Source organism: Heterodontus francisci, chromosome 13, assembly GCF_036365525.1.
Source record: "Heterodontus francisci isolate sHetFra1 chromosome 13, sHetFra1.hap1, whole genome shotgun sequence".
In the NCBI taxonomy this organism is placed as follows: Eukaryota; Metazoa; Chordata; class Chondrichthyes; order Heterodontiformes; family Heterodontidae; genus Heterodontus; species Heterodontus francisci.
In genome coordinates, this window is record NC_090383.1 from 19,917,194 (window position 1) to 19,937,054 (window position 19,861).

General features: G+C 44.9%; 1 protein-coding gene across 3 annotated transcripts in view; it reads right to left on the bottom strand.

Moving 5' to 3' along the window:
• The window catches only part of mthfd1l (methylenetetrahydrofolate dehydrogenase (NADP+ dependent) 1 like), a 188,433-nt gene that overhangs the window by 157,395 nt on the left and 11,177 nt on the right, over window positions 1-19,861 (bottom strand). The window contains exons 1-5 of one of the 3 annotated variants that reach the window (XM_068044469.1): window positions 18,777-18,951; window positions 15,687-16,063; window positions 10,955-11,039; window positions 9,263-9,304; window positions 938-991 (exon numbers count right to left, since the gene is read on the bottom strand). In XM_068044469.1, coding sequence (XP_067900570.1) covers window positions 938-991; window positions 9,263-9,292 — 84 coding nt within the window. In that variant the 5' untranslated portion in view covers window positions 9,293-9,304; window positions 10,955-11,039; window positions 15,687-16,063; window positions 18,777-18,951. Of the gene's footprint in view, window positions 1-937; window positions 992-9,262; window positions 9,305-10,954; window positions 11,040-15,686; window positions 16,064-18,409; window positions 18,584-18,776; window positions 18,952-19,861 lie in introns of those variants that run through there. The other 2 variants (XM_068044467.1, XM_068044468.1) reach the window with 2 other exon arrangements.

Sequence of the window (19,861 nt, forward strand, 5' to 3'; positions counted from 1 at the left end):
GATGAGGCCATGGAGGAGGGATCTGAACACGATGTTGACGACTTTTAAAATCGAGGCATTGCCGGACTGGGAGCCGATGTAGATCAGTGAGCACACGGGTCCTGGGTGAATGGGACTTGGAGCGAGCCTGGATGAGCTCAAGTTTATGGAAGGTGAAAGGCATGAGACCAGCCAGGAAAGCATTGGAATAGTCAAGGCTATTAGTTTCTAAAGTGTTTGTAGTAGGTAGCCTTCAATTCAAAAAGCAACTTTACAAAGCAGATTTTCTACTACTCTCGAGGAATAGAATTCAAAAGCTGAGAAGTTGTGCGATGGTCAGACTATCAGACTATACTTGGAGCACTGTGCACAGTTCTGGTCTCCAAAGTACAAAAATAATTCACAAGGATGAGATCAGAATGAGGTGAGAGGAATGACTGAACAGGCTGGGGCTCTTTTCTCCAGAAAACAGAAGACCAAGTGGTGACCTGACTTTAAAATTATGAACTGGATCAGTGTGGTAGATGTAGAGATGTTTCCTCTTGTGGGAAGTCCACAACTGGACAAAGCTTTTTCACGCACGGGTGGTTATTGATGTGAATAACATAGATGCATTTAAGGGGAAGCTAGATAAGTGTATGAGGAAAAAGGAAGAGAGGATACGGTGATAGGGTGAAATGAAGTAAGATGGAAGGAGTCCCATGTGGAGCATAAACCACTGGTATAGACCTGTTAGAGTGTTTCTGTGCTGTACATTCTGTATAATTACTTGTAACTAGCACCAGACCTGAATGAGAATGGAGGTAAATTTACCTTATATTATCAGCCGGATAGCAAATCAGCTGTCCATTTCACACACCACCCGATTTTCAGATTTATGTGGTAATGCAGTCTAAAAGGTTTAAATTTACTTAAATCAGCAAATAAAAACAAGGATCATCAGAAATCTCAGGGTTACCTCCTCTGCAGCAGTTCCTTCAGGCAGACAAATATGAACAACATGTAACCCAACCTAAGGGGAAAAAAAGATCTTAAAACTTTAGAATATTCATCAAACAGTTTGCATTTATATAGCATCTTTAATGTAGTACTTAGAGTAAAACTTTTTTTTTAAATCTAATACTTTATACAACGTATGAAGTCAATCCCGTTCATGTTTCCCGAAAGCAGGAAACTACAGGCCAGTTAGCTTAACATCTGTCTTAGGGAAAATGTTAGAAGCTATTATTAAAGGTGTTATAGCAGGGCATTTAGAAAAAAAATCAAGGTAATCAGGCAGAGTCAACATGGTTTGCGAAAGGGAAATCACGTTTAACCAATTTATTGGAATTCTTTGAGGGAGTTACATGTACTGTGGATAAAGGGAACCAGTGAATGTACTGTACTTAGATTTCCAGAAGGCATTTGATAAGATGCCACATCAAAGGTTATTTCAGAAAATAAAAGCTCATGGTGTAGAGGGTAACATATTGGCATAGATAGAAGATTGGTTAGCTAACAGGAAACAGAAAGTAGGCATAAATGGGTCATTTTCTGGTTGGCAAGATGTAATGAGTAGTGTGCCACAGGGATCTATCTGTACTGGGGCCACAACTCTTTACAATTTATGTAAATGACTTAGATGAAGGGACCGAAGGTATGGTTGCTAAATTTGCTGATGACACAAAGATAGGTAGGGAAGTAATTTGCAGAGGACATATGGGGGCTACAAAGGGATATAGAGAGGTTAAGTGAGTGGGCAAAGACTTGGCAAATGGAGTATAATGTGGGAAAGTATGATATTGTCCACTTTGGCAGGAAGAATAAAAAAGCTTATTATCTAAATGGTGAGAGATTGCAGAGCTCAGAGATGCAGAGGGATCTGGGTGAGCTAGTGCATGAATTGCAAAAGGTTAGTATGCAGGTACAGCACATAATTAGGAAAGCTAACAGACTGTTATTGTTTATCAAAGGGGAATTGAATACAAAAGTAGGGAAGTTATGTTTCAGCTATATAGGGCATTGGTGAGACCACATCTGGAGTACTGTGTACAGTACTGGTCTCCTTATTTAAGGAAGGATGTAAATGCGTTGGAGGCAGTACAGAGAAGGTTTACTAGACTAATACCTGGAATGGGTAGGCTGTCTTATGAAGAAAGATTGGACAGGCTAGGCTTGTATTCGCTGGAATTTAGAAGAGTAAGAGGCAACGTGATTGAAACATGTAAAGATCCTGAGGGGTCTTGACAGGGTGGATGTGCAAAGGATGTTTCCCCTTGTGGGAGAATCTAGGATTAGGGGTCACTGTTTAAAAATAAGGGGTTGCCCATTTAAGACAGAGATGAGGAGAAATATTTTCTCTGAGGGTCTTTGGAATTCTCTTCCTCAAAAGGTGGTAGAAGCAGAGTCTTTGAATATTTTTAAGATATCAAGATAGATTCTTGATAAGCAAGTGTGGAAGGTTATGGGGGGTAGGTGGAAATGTGGAGTAATCAGTTCAACCATGAACTTACCGAATGGCGGAGCAGGCTTGAAGGGCCGAGTGGCCTACTCCTGCTCCTAATTCGATTGTTCGTATATTCGTACATATGTCAGGCCAAATCTCAGCCATGGCTCAGTGATGGTGCTCTTACACTTGAGTCAAAAGACTGAGAGCTCCAGTCCCACTCATGACTTAGCTAGGCTGACATTCCCAGTGCAGTGAAGGTGCTGCACTGTCAGAGGTGCAATCTTTTGGATCAGACATAAAACCAAGGCTCCATCTGCCCTCTCAAGTGGATGTAAAAGATCGCATGGCACAATTTCGAAGAGCAAGGGAGTTATACCCAGTGTCCTAGCTAATAGTCATCCTCCAATCAACATCACAAAAAAAATGAGCTGGTCATCATCATCACATTTGCTGTTTGTGGCACCTTGCTGCTGCATTACCACAGTGACTGCACTTCAAAAGCACTTAATTGGCTGTAAAACACTTTAGGACATCCTGAGGTTGTGAAAGGCACTATATAAATGCAACTTCATTTTTCTTTCCTGCATAGCACTTTTATAATCACTCATCCTCTATACTTGTTGCTCTTTTCTTCATCTTTGACCCCTTTAAAGCATGCTAACTAGTTATAGGAATACAGGAACAGAGCCCAGCATGTTAGTGAAGAAGACAAGGCTGAAATATTTGCAACCATCCTTAGCCAGAAGTAACAAGTCGGTGATTCACCTCAGCCTCCTCCCGAAGACCCCAGCATAACAAATGCCATTCTTCAGACAATTGGATTCGCTCCCCGTGATATCAAGAAACAGCTGAGCACACTGGTACAGCAAAGGCTATGAGCCCCAATAACGTCCCAACTGCAGTGCTGAAGGCGTATGCTCCAGAACTAGCTGCACTCCTAGCCAAACTGTTCCAGTACAGCTACAACATTGGCATCAACCCAACAAGGTGGAAAATTGCCCAGTTATATCCTGTCCAAAAAAAGCAGGTCAAATACAATCTGGCCAATTACCGCCCCATCAGCCTACTCTCAATCAACTGCAAAGTGATGGAAGGGGTCATTGACAGTGCTAATAAGAGGCACTTACACACCATAACCTGCTCACCGATGCTCAGTTTGGGTTCCGAAAGGACCACTCGGCTCCAGACTTCATTACAGCCTTGGTCCGAATATGGACAAAAGAATGAATTCCACAGATGAGGCGAGAGTGATTGCCCTTGACATCAAGGCAGCAAGTGTGGCATCAAGGAGCCCCAGTAAAATGGAAGTCAATGGGAATCGGGGGGAAACTCTACACTGGTTGGAGTCATATCTAGCACAAAGAAAGATGGTTGTAGTTGTTGGAGATGGAGGCCAATCATCGGGCCAATCATCATAGGGCGGCACAGTGGCGCAGTGGTTAGCACCGCAGCCTCACAGCTCCAAGGACCCGGGTTCGATTCCGGGTACTGCCTGTGTGGAGTTTGCAAGTTCTCCCTGTGTTTGCGTGGGTTTTCTCCGGGTGCTCCGGTTTCCTCCCACAAGCCAAAAGACTTGCAGGTTGATAGGTAAATTGGCCATTATAAATTGTCACTAGTATAGGTAGGTGGTAGGGAAATATAGGGACAGGTGGGGATGTTTGGTAGGAATATGGGATTAGTGTAGTATTAGTATAAATGGGTGGTTGATGTTCAGCACAGACTCGGTGGGCCGAAGGGCCTGTTTCAGTGCTGTATCTCTAATCTAATCTAATCTAATCTCAGTCTCAGGACATCACTATAAAGTTCCTCATGGCAGCCTCCTAATCCCAAACATCTTCAGCAATTTCATCAATGACCTTCCCTCCATCATAAGGTTAGAAGTGGGGGTGTTTACTGATGATTGCAGTGTTCAGTCCCATTCGTCAAGATACTGAAGCAGTCCATGCCTGCAAGCAGCAAGACCTGGACAACATTCAGGCTTGGGCTGGTACGTGACAAGTAACATTCATGCCACACAAGTGCCAGGCAATGACCATTTCCTCTTGACGTTCAATGGCATTACCATCGCTGAAACCCCCACCAACATCCTGGGGTTACCAAAGACCAAAAACATAACTGGTAGCCACATAAATACTGTGGCTACAAGAGCAGGTCAGAGACTGAGAATTCTGCAGCAAGTAACTCACCTCTTGACTCCTCAAAGCTTGTACAAGGCACAAGTCAGGAGTCTGATGAAATACTCCCCATTTGCCTGGATGAGTGCAGCTCCAACAACACTCAAGAAGCTCGACATCATCCAGGACAAAGCATCCGTCTGATTGACACCGCATCCATTACCTTGACCACCGTGGCAGCAGTGTACCATATAGAAGATGCACTGCAGCAACGCGCCAAGGCCCCTTTGAAAGCAACTTCCAAACTTGGACCTCTACCACCGAGAATGATAAGGACAGCAGGCACATGGGAACACCACCACCTACAAGCTCCCCTCCAGGTCACACACCATCCTGACTTGGAAATATATCGCTGTTCCTAAATGCTGGAACTGCCTCCCCAAACAGCACTCTTGGTGTACCTACACCAATAGACTGCAGCGGTTCAAGGCGGCAGCTCACCACCTCAAGGGCAGCAACACTCACATCCCAAAATGGATTAAGAAAACACTCAGTCTTGAAATCTCCAATTGCACACATCCCCACCCCACAGCCTCAACAGCCTTTTGGAGCACGGTGTTCCAGATTTCCACTGTCCTTTGTGTGGAAAAAGAGCTTCCTGATTTCACTCCCGAAAAGCCTGGCTCTAATTTTAGGAATATGCCCTCTTGTTCTGGATTCCCCCCACCAGAGGAAATAATGTAGATAGAGAAAGTATCATTTTAAATAGGTCAGTGAGATCACCCCTCAACCTTCTAAACTCAAGAGACTACAACACAAGTTTATGCAACTTATCTTCATAATTTAACCCACTAAACCCGGTTTCCATTCTGGTGAATCTACATTGCAGCCCCTTCAAGGCCAATATATCCTCATCCCATCACAAGGCCTTTAACTTGTCTTAACATTGTCCTGCAACTCTTCCAGTGAACCCTGTTTGCTTTTTCACTGTTGGTTTTATTAGGAAGTTGTCTGCCTTGTCTCCATTTTAATTTCTCACTCACCCATTTTGAAGATTGCTCACTTATTTCTCTCCATTCCACACTGGCCTTGCATATTAATGTTATGGCTTTAAGCGTTTTCCATTCTTTCTCCAACCACCGTGCTGATTATTCTGTCGCAGCGGAACATGTCAGCTTTATTTCTTCTTCACTCTCTCATCCAACCCAAGTTCATTTTCCCCCAAAATCAGACACTTCTGACCTAGCACTGATTTCTAAAAGGATCTTAATTGGTTTTATGGTCACATGTAACTCACCAAGTCCTGTGACTTCCAATCTATTCATGCCATCTAGTGGCTAGCAAAAAGATAAGTCAAGATCTGAGGTTCCTCCTGCTGCTGCCCAGGACACACCACGGTAGAACTTCCGATTGGCTAGGTTCACATACCAATGCCCCACGCAATTGTGCTACATCCCCACGTGGGCTATTTGCTCAGAGGTCAACCCATTTATTTTTAACATCTACACAGCACGAAGACTTGAAAATCTGGGTCTATTCTCATTTAAACATGAGATTTTACAGGGCTATATGACAGAAGTTAAAATTATGAAAGGATGAGACAGGGTAGATAGAAGCAGACTGTTTCCAGTAGTCGAGGGACGAATGAGGAGGCTTAGATACAGGATTAAATATAAGAGATTTAGAACCAAGGGCAGAAGAAACTTCCTCACACACTAAGTTGTGAGACTGTGAGAAACTAGATCAACATTCAAGATGAGCGTGATAGATGGATGAAGAATGAGAGGATGAAGGGATGAGAGAACAGGGCAGATAAATGAGGATTATTTATTCATGCGAAGAGTAAATGTCAATATGAGCTGGTTGAGCTGAATGGCCTGTTTTCATGCTGTGAAATCTATGTATGTCTGTGTCAATGTTTAACAATAGCACCCACAATGGAATAAGCACATTAACATACATTTATAAAGCTCCTTTTAACATAAATAAAGTTCTACAGGCCTTTGTAACTACACGAATCTCATCTGTAAATGTCTCCATGGCCTTCCCCCATTGCTGCTATCACTCCCAGCCCTATATTCCCCATCCCCCCTCCCCCACTCCCACCTTTTGCTCATCCACTTTTACCCCATCCCTTCAGTTGTCTCAGCCCTACTTCCTGGGAATCCCTACCCAAACCTCACTGGCTCCGGGGAGATGATCTGGTCATTTAATCCTCATTGCTGTTCGTGGGATCTTGCTGTGTGCCAATCAGCTGCCCCGTTTCCGACAACAGAGGCTGCACTTCAAATGTAGTTCATTGGCTATGAAGTGCTTTGGGCTGTGAAAGGCACTATATAAATGCAGGTCTTTCTCTACCGGTTGCCTAACTTTATGGTGCAGCAGTTATGTCTCTGGACTAACAATCCAGAGAATGAGGGGTCAAATCCCATGCAGCTCCATGAGAATTTGAGTTCAGTTTATAAAATCTGGAAAACAAAAACTGATAACCTCGAGAAGTCGTTATTAAAAATTTCACTGACAGGACATCTGATGAGAAAAGGGAGCAGAGCAGAACTGGAAGTTTCAAATGGAAACTGCCAGCCTGGACATTAGCAGTGAGACAGTGAAGGAGGGTGAAGCCAGGAAACTCCCCACTCAAGACAAGTACAGTTATGTCTGTATTATGTCTTGTCCCTCTATTCAGTCATTGATACACAGACTGGCACTGAACCTCTAAAAGACCATATCAGGGGTCTGCAACCTACAACTCCACAGCTGCACGTAGCTCAATAAGGACTCATGTGCGACTCCCAACCTGAATCAATAAAACCCATTTTTTCTCATCAACTTTTAGAAAATAGTTATCTAAATGCGTTTGTAAATTTAAAAAGAATATCTAAAAATCTCCTTGGCAATGGATATTTTAACAGACAACAGCTAGAACTTGTGAAATGTTTAATCACAAATATGAAATTCTATTGAAAACAAGCTTGGATCAAAGGTCTGTTACAGTTGCACTATTTTGCCGAGCAAAATGACACATATCACCCAATAGGCAATCAGCGAGTCGCTCGCAGAAGTAAAAGTATACATCAAAGGAACAAGCTGTGGCCCTTGTTTTGAGGCTGTTTTGCTACAAATTTTTTTCATTTATTACAGGAAACAGAAGTTTGCAACATTCATCAGTACGACTGTGCAGAATATTAAGGTCAACTGACTTTTTTTTTAAAAACTGATTAGCACTTGAATTTAATTTGAAAAAATTGGTATAATTAGAGGGGCTGAAATGGCTACAAAGAAGAAATGTGCCTTTATCCTGTTCTTCATTATTATTGGCATTTGAGTAACAGCATCATGGCCCTTAAGATATTGCGTTTTTAAATTTTAAAAATGCTTCCTCTCGTTAAGGTTGCCGACCCCTGCACCATATACTGCAATCCAAGGAATGCTTGAAGGAGATATTTTGACCTATGCCCCCCTCTATGGATTCTGTAGACCTGGAAGTACAGACACAGATATCGAATCCAGCATTCCCGAGCACTTCACAGCAACTTGTATCACTGTCAGCACTTGGCCAAGTAACGGTACAGCCTCACACTCCCCGGTGTGCCGTCGACGGGCTAGAGAAGCAGTTATGTGGCAAAGGAGAAAAGGCAGCACCTGCCAGCCTGGGAGCAGGAGCTGCAGTGCCCAGGGATTCTGCCCTCACCGGGCCCACATATTAAAAAGGGACATCGCTCTCAAAGCAGGATCGCCTACACGAGGCAATTGAAACTGTGCAAAAATACTCCACCAGGTCAGACGATGAGTCCTCCAGCAATATTTCTCCACCTGGGTGGATGAGCAGTTGTCTGCAATGGAGTACTCCAAGGAGCGGGTGCCAGCGGGGTGTGAAGTGGGCGGAAACTTAAACAGCATCTGCAGTCCCATGCCCAGTGTAGGGCATCCCATGAAAGCTCTAACTGCTGCTGCTTGGGTGCAGATGAAGAGGCTCCATTCTCCAGCTCCCATATTTTGGACGAGAAATCTACGAGAACCTGGAGGAAGAGATTGACAGCCCCTGCCCAGGAACACACTCCCACGCAGACCAGTGGACTCACCGGCCGACAGTCCAGTGGCAGAGGCACAAACTGAGGTCACGAACTGCAATTTCAGTCAAGCGGCGAAGCAGAAAGTCCAATCCAATGGTTTTCAGATTGTAAAAAACGGAAATGTTCTTAAATGACCTCTACAGTTCGGAGAACCACGAGGGCAGCAAATGAATTTAACAAAAGAGAAAGTTTTTAGCCACAAGAGATTGAAGTGGTTTCATTCGGACAGCGACAGGTCCCGAAAATTTGCCAGAATTCCAAAGCACAAAAGAACCAGGAAGGAAATGAAAAATCTTTTACTCAGCAAGTTAAGATGATCAGGAATGCAGTGCCTGAAAGGCTAGTGAATGAAGATTCAATAGTAACTTGCAAAAGGGAATTGGACAAATACTCGAGATGGAAAAATGTGCTGGGCTACAGGGAAAGAGCAGGGAATGGGACTACTGGATAGCTCTTTCAAAGTGCTGGCACAGCACAATGGGCCAAATGGCCTCCTTCTGTGTTGTATAATTCTGTGATAGAATTGCATTGATTCGATAATTCATTAATTCAGAGATAAAGGGAAATCAGGTAAAATTAAGCGAAGTGAAAAATGAGCATGTTAATGACTAACGCTAACTGTTCAGGCACCAATATTTACATTTTGAACACAGTGCAGGAAAACTCACCTCTTCTGCCATCTTCTTGACCTCCAGCATATCATCAGTGACCTAAAGGGAAAATAATCATCCTTTAAACAGTCAGAAGGAGTTGCAACGGGTCTTTTCTTTTACCTTTAGAATCACTTTTCAGAAAACGTGCACAAAGCACAAACATAATTTTAACTGAAGGTTACAAAGCAGAATGATTGAGCATCAGGGAGGTGATCAATAAACACTACAGAATATCACCGTCACCAATATTAATTCAATAAAAGTTGTATGCAGAAAATAAAACTTCAGTGACCATGAGCGGTTACTAGGTCTCTGTTATAAACAGACACGTTAGTGAAACAGGCACTCAGTTCCCTGATGATACTGAAAACTTTTAAGTCATCGGAATCTTTGTGTGTCAACCGTAGCTCAGTGGGTAGCACTTGCACCTCAGAGTCATAAGTTTGTGGGTTTGAGTCCCACTCCAGAGACCTGATCATAAAAACTAGACAAAACAGAGCACGCTGCACTGGAAAGTTGCCATCTTTTTGGATGAGACGTTAAACCGATTCCCCATCTGTTCTTTCAGGTGGATGCAAAAGAAGCAGTGCCTTGGACAATGTTTATCCCTCAACCAACATTATTCAAACAGATGATCTGGTCATTTATATTACTGCTGTTTGTGGGACCTTGCTGTGTGCCTATTGGCTGTCGCGTTGCCTACAAGAAGTGACTACACTTCAAAAGTACTTCATTGGCTGCAAAGTGGATCCTGAGGTTGTGAAAGGTGCTATTATAAATGCAGGTCTTATTTTATGATTCCGTTAATGCAGCCTCTATCCGAGCCCTGTCAAATTGATGTTAGCGCATTTAACGGATGCAGGCACACAAACTGGTGCTGCCCTCTTCAAACCTTCCCTAGAACAGGTTCAGCTGAACCCAGAGGGAGCTTTAATCAGCTGCCACCTAGATAATCGCCAGCACCTTAGTGTAGGGGGTATGTTACTAGACTAGCCATCCCTACATGGCACATGGCCAAAGTTTTTTAAAGATCAAAATAAAAAGCTGTAACGCGCAAAAGTGACCCGAAGCTATTGGACTGTCGTAAAAACCCAACTGGTTCACTAACGTTCCTTTAGGAAAAAGAAACCTACCATCCTCACTTAGTCTGACTTATGTGACTCCAGTCCCACACCAACGCGGTTGACTCGACTGCCCTCTGAAGTGGCCTAGAAAGCCACTCAGTCAAGGGCCACTAGGGATGGGCAACATATGGACAGCCATGCCCCGATAATGAATAAATAAATAAGTACCAAAAACAAGAAACGCTGGAATCACTCAGCAGGTCTGGCAGCATCTGTGGAAAGAGAAGCAGAGTTAACGTTTCGGGTCAGTGACCCTTCTTCGGAACTGCCGAAGTTCCGAAGAAGGGTCACTGACCCGAAACGTTAACTCTGCTTCTCTTTCCACAGATGCTGCCAGACCTGCTGAGTGATTCCAGCGTTTCTTGTTTTTGTTTCAGATTTCCAGCATCCGCAGTATTTTACTTTTAAATAAATAAGTACCGTCAGGTGCTCAACATCAGCAAGGATGTGGGTCTCGGTTACTGAAATTAACCACCACTGAGGGGAAAGGCAGGACAGGTTAACGACTGAACCCACTTTCTGACTATCGACCAAAACAAAACTGACAAAGTAAATTTGTTTTTCACATATTTTGAAAACTGACCTGCAGAATGGCCAGCCCTGGATGAAAGCACGGCTCAAATTTCCGCAAACCCTGCAACTCTGCTTTGCAATTCAGGATTATTTGCCTAGAGGGAGAGTGCAACAGAAATGTTTCGTTAGTTTTTATCAATAATTGTAGTCACCTTCATCGAGAAAAACAAGCATTACATCAATGGCATACAATACACCTTCCACAGGTTGTTGTATTACTTCACTCTGGAAATATTTTCAATGTACTCTTTCATCCGTATCTTGGACTTTAATTACACAACTGTGCAAGCACAATATACTTACACAGTGGACCGCGATAGCATGAATCTGGAGTTCGGGCCCAAAGTAACTCTGCAGCAAAGCGAGCAAGAATCCTCCTTCACTCCTCTTAGCTGCAGTCAGTGTGGATTACAACTTTGATAAGAACTTAACATAAGAAACAGGAGCAGGAGTAGGCCATTCAGCCCCTTGAGCCTGCTCTGCCATTTAACAAGATCAGGCAAATCTGATGGTAACCTTAACTCCACTTTCCTGCCTGACCCTAGTAACCCTCGACTCCCTTGTCAATCAAAAATCTGTCTTACTCAGCCTTGAATATATTCAATGACCCAGCCTCCACTGCTCGCTAGGGAAGAGAATTCTAAACACCAACAACACTCAGAGAAGAAATTCCTCTTCATCTCCCATCGTAAATGGGAGACATCTTATTTTGAAACTGTGTCCCCTTGTTCTAGATTCCCCCACGAGGGGAAACATCCTCTCAGTATCTACCCTGTCAAGCTCCCTCAGAATCTTATATGTTCCAATAAGAACACCTCTCAATCTTCCAACTCTAATGAGTATAGGCCCAACCAGCTCAACCTTTCCTCTTAAGACGAACCCCTTCACCTCAGGAATCAGCCGAGTGAACCTTCTCTGAACTGCTTCCAATGCATGTATATCCCTCCTTAAAGAACAAAACAAAGAACAGTACAGCACAGGAACAGGCCATTTGGCCCACCAAGCCTGCGCCGATCTTGATGCCTGCCTAAACTAAAACCTTGTGCACTTCGGGGGACCGTATCCCTCTATTTCCACCCTATTCATGTATTTGTCAAGATGCCTCTTAAACGTCATTATCGTACCTGCTTCCACCACTCCCCCGGCAGCAAGTTCCAGGCACTCACCACCCTCTGTGTAAAGAACTTGCCTCGCACATCCCCTCTAAACTTTGCCCCTCGCACCTTAAACCTATGTCCCCTAGTAACTGACTCTTCCACCCTGGGAAAAAGCTTCTGACAATCCACTCTGTCCATGCCTCTCGTAACTTTGTAAACCTCTATCATGTCGCCCCTCCACCTCCGTCGTTCCAGTGAGAACAATCCGAGTTTATCCAACCTCTCCTCATAGCTAATGCCCTCCAGACCAGGCAACATCCTGGTAAACCTCTTCTGTACCCGCTCCAAAGCCTCCACGTCCTTCTGGTAGTGTGGCGACCAGAATTGCACGCAATATTCTAAGTGTGGCCTAACTAAAGTTCTGTGCAGCTGCAGCATGACTTGCCAATTTTTATACTCTATGCCCCGACCGATGAAGGCAAGCATGCCGTATGCCTTCTTGACTACCTTATCCACTTGCGTTGCCACTTTTTGTGACCTGTGGATCTGTTCACCCAGATCTCTCTGCCTGTCAATACTCCTAAGGGTTCTGCCATTTACTGTATACCTCCCACCTGCATTAGATCTTCCAAAATGCATTACCTCACATTTGTCCGAATTAAACTCCATCTGTCATTTCTCCGCCCAAGTCTCCAACCGATCTATATCCTGCTGTATCCTCCGACAATCCTCATCACTGCCTGCAACTCCACCAACCTTTGTATCGTCCGCAAACTTACTAATCAGACCAGCTACATTTTCCTCCAAATCATTTATATATACTACAAAGAGCAAAGGTCCCAGCACTGATCCCTGCGGAACACCACGAGTCACATCCCTCCATTCAGAAAAGCACCCTTCCACTGCTACCTTCTGTCTTCTGTGACCGAGCCAATTCTCTATCTATCTTGCCAGCTCACCTCTGATCCCATGTGACTTCACCTTTTGTACCAGTCGGCCATGAGGGACCTTGTCAAAGGCTTAACTGAAGTCCATATAGATAACATCCAGTGCCCCTCCTTCATCAATCATCTTTGTCACTTCCTCAAAAAACTCAATCAAATTAGTGAGACACAACCTGCCCTTCACAAAACCATGCTGTCTCTTGCTAATAAGTTTGTTTGTTTCCAAATGGGAGTAAATCCTGTCCTGAAGAATCCTCTCTAATAATTTCCCTACCACTGATGTAAGGCTCACAGGCCTATAATTTCCTGGATTATCCTTGCTACCCATCTTAAACAAAGGAACAACATTGGCTATTCTCCAGTCCTCTGGGACCTCACCTGTAGCCAATGAGGATGCAAAGATTTCTGTCAAGGCACCAGCAATTTCTTCCCTTGCCTCCCTTAGTATTCTGGGGTTGATCCCATCAGGCCCTGGGGACTTATCTACCTTAATGCTTTGCAAGACACCCAACACCTCCTCCTTTTTGATAATGAGATGACTGAGACTATCTACACTCCCTTCCCCAGGCTCATCATCCACCAAGTCCTTCGCCTTGGTGAATACTGATGCAAAGTACTCATTTAGTACCTCGCCCATTTCCTCTGGCTCCACATATAGATTCCCTTCTCTGTCCTTGAGCGGGCCAACCCTTTCCCTAGTTACCCTCTTGCTCTTTATATATGTATAAAAAGCCTTGGGATTATCCTTAATCCTGTTTGCCAATGACTTTTCATGACCCCTTTTAGCCCACCTGACTCCTTGCTTAAGTTCCTTTCTACTGTCTTTATATTCCTCAAGGGATTCGTCTGTTCCTAGCCTTCCAGCCCTTACAAATGCTTCCTTTTTCTTTTTGACTAGGCTCACAATATCCCGCGTTATCCAAGGTTCCCGAAACTTGCCAAACTTATCCTTCTTCCTCACAGGAACATGCTGGTCCTGGATTCTAATCAACTGACATTTGAAAGACTCCCACATGTCAGATGTTGATTTACCCTCAAACAGCCCCCCCCAATCTAAATTCTTCAGTTCCTGCCTAATATTGTTATAATTAGCCCCAATTTAGCACCTTCACCCGAGGACTACTCTTATCCTTATCCACAAGTACCTTTAAAACTTATGGAATTATGGTCACTGTTCCCGAAATGCTCCCCCACTGAAACTTCGACCACCTGGCCGGGCTCATTCCCCAATACCAGGTCCAGTACGGCCCCATCCCTAGTTGGACTATCTACATATTGTTTCAAGAAGCCCTCCTGGATGCTCCTTACAAATTCTGCCCCATCTAAGCCCCTAGCACTAAGTGAGTCCCAGTCAATATAGGGGAAGTTAAAATCACCCACCACCACAACCCTGTTACCTTCACATCTTTCCAAAATCTGTCTACATATCTGCTCCTCTACCTCCCGCTGGCTGTCGGGAGGCCTGTAGAAAACCCCCAACATCGTGACTGCACCCTTCCTATTCCTGAGCTCCACCCATATTGCCTCGCTGCACGACCCCTCCAAGGTGTCCTCCCGCAGTACAGCTGTGATATTCTCTTTAACAAGTAATGCAACTCCCCCACCCCTTTTACAACCCCCTCTATCCCGCCTGAAGCTTCTAAATCCTGGAACATTTAGCTGCCAATCCTGTCCTTCCCTCAACCAAGTCTCTGTAATGGCAACAACATCATAGTTGAACAAAACAGTACACAGTGCTCTAGGTGTAGTCTAATGCTCTGCACAGTTGTAGCAAGACTTCTCTATTTTTACACTCTATCCCCCTTGCAATAAATGCTAACATTCCATTTGCCTTCCTAATTACTTGCTCTGCCTGCAAGCTGACTTTGTGATTCATGTACAAGGACACACAGATCCCTCTGTACCACAGCATTCTGCAGTCTCTCTCCATTTAAATAATATTCTGTTTTTCCTGCCAAAGTGAACCTCACATTTTTCCACATTATAGTCCATCTGCCAAATTTTTGTCCACTCATTTAACCCATCTATATCCCTTTGCAGAATCTCTGTATGCTCCTCACAACTTGCTTTCTAACCTATCGTCATGTTGTTGGTGTGAAGTGGAACAGCAAAGCAAAGGAAGCCATTCAGCCCATCGCTCCTTTACCTGTGCTAGCTCTTGAACTGGAGCTGAATAATCCAATTCACCAATATCCTTTAACACTCCTCCTTTTCAAATCTTTTCGGATTCTCTTCTAAATAATCTTACAATCCCTTCCTCAACAGCCTCTTGTAGATCAACATTCCCAGCTCTAAATGACCATTGAAACATCTCTTCTAAAGTCCCCCTTCATTCTCCTGCGTCTCTTGTTACCAATTTGCCATGAATTTGGAAACAATCTTTCTCCATTTACCCTCTGAGTTTTCACAAGCTTTAACCCTCTCTCACAATCCCCCACAACCACCTCTGTTCCAGTTTTTTAAAAAAAGTCCCAAATTTTTCTCTTAAAACTCCAAATTCTCCAGCCTGGTATCATTCCTGTCAATCTTCAAGCTTTTCTTTCCTCAATTCGAGTGGCTTCCCATGACGGGATGCCCAGAACTGCACTCAATAATCTACAGCCTTGAATTTTTTTTCCATCTCAGCAGCTGTCACTCTGTATGGAATCAATACCATTGTTCAACACCAGTCTTTGTCAGAACAGGCACGTTGCTGACTCACCAAGTGATTTATTTATCTTGTCTCAGCTTGTCGAAGGTGTCTGCTGCGGCTCAGTAGGTTGCACTCTCGCCCAAGTCGGAAGGAGGTGGGTTCAAATCCCACTCCAGAACTTGGCTGCATAAATCCAGGCTGCGATTCAAGTGCAGGACTGAGGGATAGCTGCACTGTTGGACATGTCATCATTCAGCTGCAGTTTGGATGATGTTGGATTCATTGCTATGGAGCCTCTCACTATGGGACCGTATAATGGGGAGATGGTGCTGGCTACACTCATCTGCGCTCCATCTGCTGATTCATCATGTAAAGATCACTGGCAGGAGTACAAACCACTAAAACCAACTTTGTCCTGGCCGACATTTATTCCTCAACCACCATCACTAAAACAGATTATCCAGTCATTACTATACCGCTGTTTGTGGGATCTTGCTGTGTGCAAATTGCTGCGGCATTTCCTACAAGCGACTACAGTGCAAAAATACTTAATTGGGTGCAAAGCTCTTTGGGATGGTCCTGAAGATGTGAATGGAGGGATATAATTACAAGTTCTTTCATTCTCCTGCCTTGTTAAAGGAACTGCTTCTTGCAATCTTCTTTGTAATGATAAAGATTTGCCTCAAGAAAAAGGGAACTGTGCTTTTTGTTATGTAATTCAAACACAATTACTTGCACAAGGGAGCCCTGTCTAACCTCCAATCACCAGCACTAAACTCTCAACTCCCCAATGGGAAATCCAATCACTGTCCAAACATAATGGTTGGTTTCCTGTTCTTAAGCCACATCTGCTCCTCCCACAAGGACACGTCCCTCAGGCTCCAGTGGCTCATCCAAGCAGCCATCCTTCATCTCCGAACCTAGATGAGTGGGTTGGCTATTCCTCTGTGAAAGGCATCATACTGAGGCCTGCCCAACCCCCTTTCACACGAGCAATTTTCAGTGGGATCATTGGACAGGAATCAGGGGCTGATTTCACCCTCTGAACCAGACTGACCAGGGATCTCTGCACCAGGGCCAATTTAAATCCTCCTCTCTTCCCCCCACCATCCACCACCAATTCCTTTAAACCCTTGCCTCCTTTAACCCACCTTCTCTTCCCCAGACCTCTATAACCTGCCTCGTGACCCCTTTAACCCACCCCCCCACCAACCTCCATAGCCTGCCCGCTCTTGACTCCACACAATCTTTGAATCCATCTCTTGCCCCCCCCACCCCCACAGGACCCCTTTGGCCCCTTCCCTCCCACCAGGACCCTTTCAAACCCTCCCTCCCACTCCCCCAGCCACCTGTAACATAAAAATGCATGAAATAGGAGCAAGAATTGGCTATTTGGCCCTTCAAGTCTGCGCTGCCATTCAATACAATCACGGCTGGTCTATCTCAACTCCACCTTCCCACACTGACCCCATATCCTTCAATTTGCTTCGCACCCAAAAGTCTATCCACCTCGGTCTTAAATATGTTCAACTGATCATGCACAGCCCTCTGAGGTAGAACAGTTTCAAAGAACCACAACTAAGTGAAGAAATTTCTCCTCAACTCAGTCCTAAATGACTGACCCCTTGTTGAGACTGTGACCCCCTAATTCTAGACTCCATAGCCAAGGGAAATTTCTTCCCAGTATCTACCCTGTCAAGCCCCTTAAGAATTTTATATATTTCAATGAGACCACTTCTCATCCTTCTAAATTCCAGGGAATATTGTCACAGCCTCCTCAATCGCTCCTCATTGAATAATCCCCTCATTCCAGGGATCAGTCTGGTGAACCTGTGATGCACTCCCTCTAAAACAAATATACGTTTCCTTAGGTAAAGAAACCCTTGGTCACAGGTGCGGTCTCACCAAAGCCCTACACGATTAGCTTAGGATTTATTCACTCTTATACTCCAATCCCTTTGGAATAAAAGCAAACATGCAAATTGCTTTCGTAATTGCTTGCAGTACCTATATGTTAACTTTGTGATTTGTTTATATGCACACCCAGTTCCTATGGAATACCAACATTTCCCAGTCTCTCGCCATTTAAAATATATTCTGCTTTTCTGTTTTTCCTTCCTTCTCCACATTAAATTCAATCTGCTATGTTCTCGTCCACTCATTCAACTCGTCTATACCCCTTTAGGGCCACCTCACAGCTTACCCTAATGTCTATCCCACAGGCCATTTTAACCCTACGCTGTCCCGTCCCAGAACTCCTTTAACCACCACCACCCCCCTTGCCACCATGTGCCCCTTTAACCCCCTCACGCCCTCCCCTCAAGGCCCTTTAACCCCTTCACACCAACCCCCCAGGACCCCTTTAAACACCTCACTCCCTCCCCGGGACCCCTTTAAACACTTCACTCCCTCTCCCAGGACCCCTTTAACACACTCACTCCCTTCCCCCGCCCCGAGACACCTTTAACCCCCTCACTCCCTGCCCCCCCAGAAACACCTTAACCTCCTCTCTCATTCCCTGGTGACCCCTTTAACCCCCTCACTCCCTCCCCCCGGATCCCTTTAACCCCCTCACCCTCCCCTGGTGACCCCTTTAACCCCACTCTCTCGTTCCCTGGTGACCCTTCAACCTCTCTTTCTCTCACCCCCAGACCTTTTAACCCCTTCTCTTGCTCCCCGGTGACCTCTTTAACCCCCATTCTCCCCCCTTCAGGACAGCTTTAACCTGACTCCCACCCCCAGGCAGGAAGTTTGAACATTCTGTGCCCAGTGGGAGGGGGCTCCAGCTTTACCTGACGCTCCTCATCACCCCGGTGCCCGGGGGCTGCCTCCCGGTTCCGGATCCCGGTACCTCCTCAGTGCCGGCAGCCGGTATCCTTTGAGCACAGCCCCGGTACCCGCCCGGCCTTCCAGCCGCGATCAGCTCCGATCCCCAACATCTCGCTGCAGGCAGCCTCCACATGGTCCTAACTCGGATGTAACAAAAAATGTAGCAGCTTGAGCGCGCGCCCGACTCTGACCCCACCCCTCTGGACCTTGCCCCTCTGGACCTTGCCCGACTCTGACCCCACCCCTCTGGACCTTACCCCTCTGGACCTTGCCCCGCTTACTCAGCCGCTCTGACAGGGGAAGTTGCTGCACCTCAGCCTTAGCACCAACCTCCTTCTTATCCCCTCTCAATTCCCAAGCAACTGCTTCAGACTGTTCTCCAGCTCAGGCCCATTAATGTGGGAGATCAGACTCGTCCTGCTTAATCCTAAATCTTCACTGCATTATCCCCACACTGGCAGACAGCCTTAAAAGCCTCTGCTCTTGCTCCAGCCTATTACATATATCATGCATCATCACCAAATTGCGTCAGATCCCTTTCTTCCTGACTAATCATTTTTAATTACATAATTATATGCTGCCTCACACCTAGCAGAACTGAGTATTCCAAACTTAGTATTTTCTCTGCAACATTCCAAACTTGTTTCAATTGCATTTATATGGTTTATTTTGCAACCACTGGACATCCCAATGTGTTTTATAGCTGGTAAATTACTTGTGAACTGTATTCACTGTTGTAGGAAACACAGCAGCCAATCTGCACACAGCAAATTCCCCCAAACAGCAATGTGATAATGACTAGATAATCTGTTTTTGTGGTGTTGCTTGAGGGATAAATATTGGCCGGGACACCCGGTACAATTCTCCTGCTCTTCTTCAAAATAGTCCAATGGGATGACCTGAGAGGGGCCGACAGGGCCTCAGTTTAACACTTCATCTGAAAGGCAGCACCTCTGATAGTGCAGCACTCCCTCCCTGCTGCACTGGAGGGTCAGCCTTGATTTTTATGCTCAAATCCTGGCATGGGATTTGAACCTCATAACTCAGAGGCAAGAATACTAGAACTGAGCCAAAGCTGACTTATGAGAATGATCTAATTGAGGTGTTTAAAAGGATTTGATAGAATAGATACAGAAAAACTATTTGTTCTGACAGGGGATTAAAGAACAAGGGCGACAGCTAAACCATTTAGGAGTGAAATCAGGAAGCACTTTTTCAAATCTGAGACCAATCTAGAGCCAGATCTGAAGGGGCAAGTTAAACCCGAGTGCGTTTCAGGGCCTCTCTGCATTGGTTGAGGAAATGTTCTGAAGACGTTCTCCCTACGGTTCCTGATGTGAGTTTATCGCCTATGATTTTAACACAATTTAGTCTGAGTCTGCAGCACAGAAACAGGCCATTCGACCAAACTGATC